Below are 10,794 nucleotides of genomic sequence, written 5' to 3' on the forward strand. Positions count from 1 at the left end.
GTGATATTCTTTAGTATTTGCAACAATTTGGGAATGTGTGGTTTCATGACACTCCAAACAACAGCAGTATACAATGGTCACTCTTCTCCATTGGCCAATTGTGGACCGTCTGATTTCCCCAAAATCTTGAGGGTCATTGGTTAGGATCATGCGTTTCGTTGTTTCCACTGTGTTTGTGATTTGAAACAGATCAAAAATAAATAAAAAAATAAAAAAATAAAAAATAATAGAGCAGGTGTGTAATTTTGTTTTGTAATCTTACAATCTGATCTAATTTTGTTTATGTTGGCTATTAGTTTGTGGAAAATATATATAGATATATAGATATATGCATGTATATATAGTTATGTCGGTTGGTGGCTTTCTTTTGAAAAGTTGTGTAACTTCTATCAATTGATTGGTAACTATAAATATTATATTTGTTAGTTCACTTTAATATCATGATAGGCAGTGATTTTGTACTGGTTGGTATATTTATATGGTTCTGTAAGATAATTAATTTGATGTCGATAATCAAATATATGTTGATAGAATTGATTGATTAATTTTATGCTTAAAGTTTAATTGAAAATATTTTGTATACAAATATATATTATGTGAAATTTTCAATTAATTTGTGATTGTGTTGATGACATCATCAATGAATTTCTTTTGGAAGATTATGAGAAATTATGTGAGATAGAATGGAAAATCTTTTGTGTTGATTATTATTTTTTCATAATCAAATTGAAAGTTATTTTTAAAGTAACTTTGAATTTTGTGAATCAGGATATCTTCAATCTTTATTTCACTTGTGTGGTAGACTTGGTTTAACCATGAATCATGTTCCTAATGTGGGAGTTTATCTTTTGAATTAGTAGAGCTAATTCCATTTTTGCCCCAAATATTTTTGAATGTGTTATTTTTGTGACCGTGACACTTGTCTGAAAATAAATCATGTTGTTTGTGCTAATTTATGTATTATCACAAATGTGGGGGAGAGAGATTAATGAGAAAATTATGATTTTGATTGACTTGTTAATCTTGTCCATGTCTACATATGTTGTAGAGTTGACAATTAATAAGCATCATTTTTTTTTATATGATGTCATTAATATCAATTTAATATGTGATGTATTATAAATGGATGTCAATTATTTATCAAAGTATTGATAAAAATATGAACTTACGTGTTTTGACATAAGAGGTATTCTAATTATTCTTTGGAATAATGACTAAAATTAGTGTGGTGACTGATAACTCTGTAATGAAATATTATATGAGTTAAAAAAATATATATATATTTCATGGGTGAAAGCCATTTTGGTAATTGTCGACATAGTCAACAATACTGGATAAGACAAATACGATGTAAATGTATTTATATAGTGATATTTATATTCCATGTTGAGATTGGAATTAAGGGTTGCAGTAAACAAAAAGAAATTAATCATGGCTAAAGAAATATCATTTGACAAAGTGTTGTGGCCACAACTGGTATTAGTCATTTCTTCTTTGTATTGCAAAAGCAAGTTATGAAGTCTAATTGTTTTTAGACAAATTAGTATTGTGTTTATATTCACAAAGCAATTTACATCTTGTTATTTAGTTCAAGCACGCCAATTAATGATATATTTTGATTTATCTCAGAATTGTGGGGGTGTATTAATATTTTTGTGTAATTATATGCCAACAAGAGAAATTAAATTTTCTTGGAATGCTTAAAATATGGGGGTGCTTGGAAAATTTTACTAAAGTAACGGTTCCGATTGTAGGTCCACAAAGAATCTCAATTCTTTTTATAGGATAAAGTTGGAGTAGAAGCAAATATGGTTTCATTTACTCCTAAGGAACACCTCTATGTTTATTATTTAAATTTGAAAATAGAAGTGACATAGAGTAATGGTAAGTCTCAATATAATCAAAGACTTAATACCGTAAGACATTTGCTTTCAATTGTGCATATTGTCTAAGGATAATATAGTGGATCCACGAACTACTCAATGATATATAACTGAGAAGGTCAAAATGGAAAATTAGTGGCTGCTAAACAAAAAGTTTGACCAGAGAGCAAATGAGGGAAAGTTTATCGAGGGGAATGTGATTAAAGCCTACTACACTAGAGTCATCATAATGGTAACCCTACTTAGATGACTGGATATCTCAAGAACTAAGTTCAAAGGGACAACTAAGTTATGTGTGGCTTGCCAAAAATCACTAAAGGAGTCTATCTCCTATCCATTCCTATGATGAGAGTGATATCTACAACATGTGTTGTATGTAGGGGATTTAGGGTAAGTTATGCTTTTAATGATCACTTATATCTTGAAAACCCTAGAGGGGATATCTTTCAAGAGGAGTATTTAAGAGACTCGAAATAAGGATCACTTATATGAGTGTGAAGGGGCCGCTTTTACGAGAATTGATAAGGCTAAATTTTCTAAAGCACTCATGAAATACCAGGACTTGCCCAAGGCCAAAACGGGCACAACCGTGAGAACTAAACTGTGTTTGGAGATATTCTGTGTGAATTCTATTGTCTTGGCTTACACAAACGGCTGAACAGTTCAAGGCATCATGTCCACTGATTAGCTAGTAAGTCCGATAGGCTTTCACTAGGAAAGGTTCAAAGCCGAAAGCTACCTATCCCGATGCAGGGTATTTCCTTAATGTACTCTCTCTTTGTCTGCATGTTGTTGTATGTCCTTTCCGTAAATTTCATTCATGTGGGGGATTGTCAGAAAATTTGAATTTAAATTTACTCCAATGGTTGTGTCTCTTGAGATGGAAGGGTGTGTCCTTTTGAAGGGTCACAACCTTTCTAAAGAGTCATGGAGGAATCTATAAATTCCATCCCTCTCACTTCATTTTAGCGTAGAGAATTGTCATTTTCTTCTTCACTTTGCATTTATTCTTCATATTCCTGAGTCTAATTTTCCTATAAAGAGAGTACATACACAGCGAAGTTCGCTAGGCTTGCAATAGTAGTGCTGCTAGTGCAAGACGTTGATTGTTGTATCCTGAGAGATAGACGTCCATTGAATCCTAAGCATCGGTGGGAGGACGAATCTGTCTTAAGGAAAGAGTGTCACACACTCGACTCGATCAGGTTTTTTCTTTTTATGTACTGTAAGTTCTATCACGTTATTATGTTGATTTATTTTGGTTTTCGGGTTTTTGGTTTTGCCCAAAAAGTGTTTGCATAATTTTAAATTATATTTTCCATATAGTTTGGTACTAGTTTTTCTAACATGTTCTGCACTATAAACGAAAGGTAAATTATATTTTGCTCTTTTTATATTTGATCACTTTTATCATTGTTTCACTTTGATTCTTAAAATTTATTTATTTTTCACTTTGACTTTTTATGTTTTAAGTTTTTTTTCATTTTACTCTTAAAACTAATTTTTGTACAAAATTAGTCAGAAAATGTCATAATAACTGTCATATAATATAAAAATATATTATTATATTAGAATTTAAAATTATGTTAGAGATGCGAGTTATTTATAATAAAATATTTTTATGTCACATGAATGTTAAAATGTTATTTTTTGTCTAATTTTTAACAAAAATTAGTTAAATTATGAAAAACTTGAAACACAAAAGGCCAAAATAAAAAAAAAATAAATCTTAAGGGGTTGTTTGGGATCTTCTAAATAAATACCCTTTTTGACTTTTTATGAAATATGAGTTGAGTTTGAAGTGATGTGGTAGAGAGGTGATGTGATTTCAATAAGATGATATGACTTAAATAGGATAGTGACTTTTTAACTTTTTTTTAAAGGATGCCAAACTTAATTTATCCTATAAACAAACACTATTACACTCTAGCCTTTAAGATTGAATTTTATTTTAATTTATATTTTAAGATAAACTAGTGAGGGGTCCGCGTGCATTGTGCCCATTACAATTAATGAGATTGATTGCATGCTTAACAAAAGAGCAATGTGAGAACAAATAATATTGAGCAGTTTCAAAAAAACTAATAATAATAATAATAATAATAATAATAATATTGAGCAATTCATTTAAAATTGACCCACAATTATATTAACTGCAAGGGCATGATCATATCTATAAACTATCTTCAAGCAGGTAAACCCATACATGTGATTGTTCAAACTCCAAAGTACATATTCGCAAAAGAACAATAGAAAATTCTAGAAGAGAGAGAGGAGAGTCAAAGAGTGTATGGACGCGGATCACGGTGGTTCACCAGCTCGGAGACCGGAGGACGGCACAGGGACGCTTAACTATTCCACTGTAACCAACCAGCAGCACGACCAAGAGAAGGGTAACGACACTGAGAAATCAATAGAGGAAGAGGATCTACTAGAACGTCATAGTAAGAAGAAGGGGAATACTCTGGATGGGCCTGTTTCTGTTAATCGCTCCTTCAAGGAGGCTCTGTCTTCTCCATTTCACCTGATAAGCAGTTCGGAACAGCGAGAGTTACTCTCGAGTGGGGTCGTTGAGGAGGTGTCAGATTCTGATACTTCCATACCCTCCATTGTTCTGTTGAAGGAAAGAGTTTGAGAGAATCCATAACCCTTGGCAGAACTCACTCATAGTGAAGCTCATGAGCCGGAGTTTGGGTTATACGTACTTGATGGACAGACTCAAGAACATCTGGAAACTACATAGTTCCTTTTTCGGTGTCGATCTGGGCAACCATTTCTTTCTTTTGAAATTCCAAGATGTGGTAGACTCGAATAAGGTGTTGAATGAAGGGCCTTGGTTTGTAGGAAGGAATTTCCTTGCGATTCGTCGCTGGGAACCTGACTTTCAACCGGAGAAGGAAAGTCTTTCTACTACAGTGGTGTGGGTTAGACTCCACAGTCTCCCCATTGAATATTATGACCACCAGATTCTTCGGCGGATTGGTAACAAGTTGGGTAAGGTCCTAAAGATTGACTTCCACACTGAGAATGGAGATAGAGGCAGATTTGCAAGACTGTGTGTGCAAATCGATTTGGCCAAACCACTCATAGCCAAATTGTTAGTGGGGTCCATCCTTATCAATATTGCTTATGAAGGCATTAATGCCATTTGTTTTCACTGTGGAATGATTGGACACAAGTCCAGCGAGTGCCCATCGCTGGTCCAAAATAAGCAGTCATCTGGAAAATTAGGTACTGCCACCCCATCCTCCTCATCTACTGCTACTTTTGGTCCTTGGATATTGGTCCAGAGGAAGGGCAAACAGTTGAAGAATCCGGTGTCGGAGAAGCAAAACAACCGGCGAACCAAACAAGTCTAGACGAGAAAGGACACTAGTTTTCAAAATTTGGCGCCAGTTGTCCAAGACCAGGCTGTCCCACCACTGCCTCAGAAACCTTCGACAATTAATGTTGATAGCAACCCTTCATCACCCATTCCTGTACACGTTAACCCTTTTGGTTGTCTTACAGACTGCTCTATTCCCCCTTTGGAAACCGTTCCTAGCATCCTTCACTCTTCAAAAGTCTTACACCCTACTGTAGACCTACAACCTGGTACTTCCGAGTCTACCACTTCAGCACCTGACCCTCCTGTGCCTCGCCTACACACATCTTTGCTTTGTCCCATCACCACGTCGACCAGTATGCATTTTGAATCTTTATCATCTTCTTCTACTTCTGCCCACACTACCTCTTTACTCTCTGCAGATTCTCACTCCGACCTTCACCGTGCCCCGTCGAACCTTTCACTCAAGAACCCCCCATAGCAACCCCACCCGACCATCTAGTCCCCACTCAGAACCAACCCTCCCCTTCCATTAGAACTTTGTAGAGGGTCAGAACCAACCCGGTTGGTTCATGGAGACAACCACTGGGTACTCCCAGGTGGACGATTGCCTGCTCAAGATGCTCCAAAGGGATCCAACCTTTGTACTGTGGTGGTACGATACGGAAATAATGAACATTTGGATGAGTCTCTTCCCCTTTCTACCCCTACTATCCCATCTGCTGCATCGCCAAACTGTAATTGTCACCTTCCTGTCAACCCTATTCACTCACGCAACCGACTTCCCTCGACAACTGATCCAGATGACTCAAGTGATCATGCCCAGTCTGGGACTGCTCTCAAACAGCTAGCCTGTGTTCAACCCACTGGTGGAAGAGACTTTTCTCCCTGCACCACTCTTACCGGTAACAGATCAGATGAACCTATCCTCAATTCCATGGGAGATTACTCTCCGGGGTCATCTCAACCAGGCAATATTGGTAGAGACTTCTCCATTTCTCCAATGACTACGTGTTACCGCCAACTTCTACATAATGCAAGAAAACCGGGCTTTCGAACACATGATTCAACTGTTCCCAAACCTTCACACCGCAGGAGCAGAAGTTCTGGGCCCAGAATGGATTTCACAGGAGGAGGAGGTGCTGAAAAATGAGGAGTTTGCACTTCCTCCACTCCCCTTCTTTAAGTCTCTAATGAAGGCATTCTTTTGGAATTGCCGAGGGGCGGCCAATCCCCATTTTTGAAGGGATTTCCGTAGTCTGATGGAGGAACATCACCCCCACCTTGTTGTCATTACTGAAACTCAGGTTGGTGGAGACCAAGGTATAAATATTTGCAAAAGCTTGGGTTTTCCTAATTTTCATGTTGCTGAACCAGTTGGTTTTGCTGGTGGTATTTGGTTACTCTGGAATAGTCTTGAGATCCATTGCGATGTCCTCTCGGTCACGCAGCAGGAGATCCACGCGTGTATCCAGGTTCTATCTCAACCTTCTTCTTGGCTTTTTTCTGCTATTTATGCCAGCCCTCGTTTTAATCTCAGGAAATTACTTTGGGAAAACCTCAAATTTTTTGCTAACTCCCATCATCTGCCTTGGTTGTTGATGGGGGATTTTAATGAAATTCTGACTAGTACAGAGAAATTTGGAGGCCAACCTATTGATACTCGGCGAGCTTTACTGTTTAAGGACTGTTTAGACCATTGTGGGTTGATCGATATGGGCTTCTCTGGGCCTCGATTCACTTGGAATAATTGCCGACAGTCAGGTTGTTTCATTAGCGAAAGATTGGACATAAGTCTTTGTAATGAGAGTTGGGCCCAACTTTTTCCAAATAATAAAATCCTCCACCTCCCTAAACTCCACTCGGATCACTGTCCTATCCTTTTGCACACCCACGCCAACCCCCCTCCCCGGGCTGCTCGACCCTTTCGGTTTGAAACCATTTGGCTATCCGATCCCTCCCTCAGTGTTGTGGTGTTTAAGAGTTGGACTGACTCTAGCCCTTTCCTTCAAGGGACCAAGATGTTTGTCGACAGAGTTTCAATTTGGAACCGAAATACTTTTGGTAACATTTTCTTCCAAAAAAGAAAGCTTGCTAACAGAATTTTAGGCATCCAAAAATCACTGGATTCGGGTCCTTCCCAGTTTTTACTCCGCCTTGAAGAGTCCCTTATTTCTGATTATAACCGCATTCTTCATCTTGAGGAGGAATTTTGGGCACTCAAAAGTAGAGTTAACTTCACTCTTGATGGGGATAGGAATACCAAATATTTTCACCAAACCACCCTTTCTCACCGCAAACATAATAAATTTTTGCTTTGAAAAATTCTAATGATGTTTGGGTTTATGAGGTTGACGGTATTAAGGCTAATATCCTTACCCATTTCAAGGATTTGTTTACCTGTTCCTTCCTCCAGTCTCGCCGTGTTGAGTTGCCCTTCCGGTTGCTAGCTTCTATTGACTCGGTTCATCATCCTGCTCTAGTGGCTACACCTTCTTTGGCTAAAATTAAGAGGGTGTTATGGTCCTTCAAACCTTGGAAGGCTCTCGGACCTGACGGTCTCAACCCCATTTTTTTTCATAAGTTTTGGGCTACGCTTACCCCGTCGGTTGTCAAAGTTGTTTCGGATGCGTTTGAATCTGGTCATATTGATCCTGAAATAAATAAGACCTTGATTTGTCTTATCCCTAAGGTCCCCAATCCTGAAGTGATTAATCAATTTCGCCCTATTGGTCTTTGTAACACCATTTATAAGCTCATTACTAAGATTCTCGTTGCTCGTCTTAGACCCCTTCTTGAAGATCTCATCAGCCCACTTCAAGCTAGTTTTATTCTGGGCAGAAGAGGAGTGGATAATGTCGTCATTGTGCAGGAGGTTGTGCATAGTTTTAAGGGAAAAAAAGGCAGGATCGGTAACATGTTGATAAAACTCGATTTAGACAAAGCTTATGATAGGCTCGAATGGAGCTTTATTCTTAATGTGCTTAGGTCCTTTAATTTCCTGCCTATTTGGGTTAATCTCATCATGTCTTGCGTGACTTCCAGTTCGTTAGCTATTCTGTTCAATGGGGAAAAAACTGAGGAGTTCACTCCTTCTAGGGGTATCAAACAGGGAGATCATATCTCTCCCTACATCTTTATTCTTTGCTTAGAGTTTCTTTCCGCTAGGATCTCTGAAGCCTATGGGAATCATACCTGGACCCCTATTCGTGTTTCGAGAAATGGTCCCCTTCTGTCTTACCTATTTTTTGCCGATGACCTCATTCTTTTTGGCGAGGCCTCCGAGGCCAATTGTCATTCCATCTCTCTCTTGCTTCAGGAGTTTTGCTCATTATCTGGGCAAAAGATCAGTTTTGGTAAATCTAAAGTTCTTTTCTCCTCGAATGTTCAAGATGACAAGCAACATTTTCTTACCTCTATCTTAGGGATCCCTGTCACTAGGAATTTAGGCAAGTACTTAGGCTGTCCCATCTACCATTCCCGACCCAGTAGGGAGTCTTTCCAATTTCTTATCGATAAGATCCAAGGAAAACTTGCTGGGTGGAAGAGCAAGATGTTATCCTTTGCTGGCCGAGCTACTCTGATTAAAGCTGTTAATGAGGCCATTCTTGCTCATATTATGCAGTGTAATTACATCCCCAAGTCGGTGACTAATACCATTGATAAACACAATAGAGACTTTTTGTGGGGTTCTTCCTCGGAAATTAGGAAAATTCATGGAGTAGCTTGGGACACGGTTACCAAACCCAAAAACCTTGGTGGGTTAGGCATTAGGCAAACCTGTTTAGTCAATGCAGTCTCTATGGCTAAGTTGAGTTGGTGTTTGTCGAGGGAGGACAATTCTCTTAGGGCAAAAACTTTGAAATCTAAGTATGGGGGGACTATGCGAGTTTGTAGTAAGACTTCTCCAACTTGGAGGAATATGCTTAAGGGTTCTAACATTCTTGAAAAAGGATCGAAAATGCTCATTAAAGATGGTAGATCAACCCGGTTTTGGATAGATGAGTGGGCTAAGTGCGGGCCTTTACGTGGCTGTATTGAAGGTCCATTGGCCCCTAGTGATTCCTCGCTGCGGGTGTGTGATTGTTGGGTGGCTAACGACTGGGACTTTTCCCGTCTATCCTTCGTTGTTCCCTCTGAAATTCTGGATTGTATTAGAAGCACCTCTCTATCCTGGTTCAACATTGGTAAGGATATCCGGGTATGGAAGCATTCAACTGATGGTAAGTTTCGTAGTAACTCTGCTTACCTCCTGACTAAGGAGTTTCATAACTCTCCTCCCATTACCAACTGGAGTTGGGTATGGGCTATTCGGGTTACCCCTCGTATCCTACATTTTGTTTGGCGTGTTCTCTATCTTAAGCTTAACACTAAGACTCAACTGTTCCATAGACAGATTGTTGCAGATAACCTCTGTCCGGTCTATAAATGCCTCCCTGAAACCATTGATCATGTGTTTAGAGACTGTCCCTCTGCCTCTCATTGTTGGTCTTGTATCGGCATTCCCTCGGAAGTCATCCCCTCATTTTCCCTTGACCTTCATTCTTGGTTCAAGCTAAATTGTCAATCTCGTGTTGTCCACTGTTCTACTGTCAATTGGGCCATCCTTTTTCCTTTTGTCTGCTGGGCCATTTGGTTACACCGTATTTCTTTTTGCTTCCACACCAGTCCCACCCCTTTTAAGGCTCCAATAGTGGTTGCCAAAGCTTTAGAGTGGCAACACATTACCGATTCTGGTGGTCTCATCAGAACCTCTTGCAATCTCTCTTTCGGTTGGAAACCCCCTCTCTATGGGACCTACAAGCTCAACACTGATGGTGCAGCTAAATGTCCTCCTGGTTCAGCCACTGGTGCTGGAGTTACTCACCCTACGGGTTTAGCTGCTAGAGGAGGTGTTATTCGAGACTGGATGGGTTGTTGGGTTGCAGGTTTTGTTCGTAACATAGGTGTAGCCTCAGCTATGGAGGCAGAATGTTGGGCCCTGAGAGACGGTTTGAAGCTGGCCATGGACTTAGGCTTATCTGGAATTTGTGTTGAAACAGATGCTAAAGCTGTAATCAACCTTGTTTTGCAAGAACCTCCTTCAGATCATCACTTCGGTAATCTCATTCTTGATTGCAGGTACCTCATGAGGGAGCTTCGGATCGTGATGGCTGATCATATCTATCGAGAAGCCAACAAGTGTGCGAATATCCTAGCAAATCAACGCAGTCTTGCCATTACCGGATTTCATGTTTTTGATTCTGCGCCTCATTTTGTTTTGAAGCAACTGTATGATGATGCTAGAGGGGTTTAATACCCCAGACACTTGTTATCTGTTTAATTTATATTAGTTCTCAGTTTTACCACAAAAAAAAAATATTCGCAAAAAATGAGTCAAGGACATTCCATCAATTAGGCTATGATCAACCCAAAAATGCTTTGTCCCACCAACTGAGGACCCCTTATATTACGAGTACGGATCATCTGCCGTGGTCACCTGCAATACTTCCTGCGGTGATTCCACAATGACATCGTTTTGAAATTCTTTTTCCCTGCTCTCCTTTCCCCCCCTTTCCTTTCTCTCTCATCCATTAGAACCTTAAC

The 10,794-nt window shown here is 39.2% G+C and overlaps 1 protein-coding gene across 1 annotated transcript; it reads left to right on the forward strand.

Moving 5' to 3' along the window:
• Nucleotides 1-6,470: 6,470 nt before the first annotated feature.
• Nucleotides 6,471-10,504, forward strand: LOC114273895 (uncharacterized). The gene is made up of 2 exons (XM_028215711.2): nt 6,471-7,439; nt 7,559-10,504. The coding sequence occupies exons 1-2, from the start codon at nt 6,471-6,473 to the stop codon at nt 10,502-10,504; spliced, it is 3,915 nt and encodes a 1,304-aa protein (XP_028071512.2).
• Nucleotides 10,505-10,794: the final 290 nt, after the last annotated feature.

Source organism: Camellia sinensis, chromosome 9, assembly GCF_055761805.1.
Source record: "Camellia sinensis isolate YWXY chromosome 9, ASM5576180v1, whole genome shotgun sequence".
In the NCBI taxonomy this organism is placed as follows: Eukaryota; Viridiplantae; Streptophyta; class Magnoliopsida; order Ericales; family Theaceae; genus Camellia; species Camellia sinensis.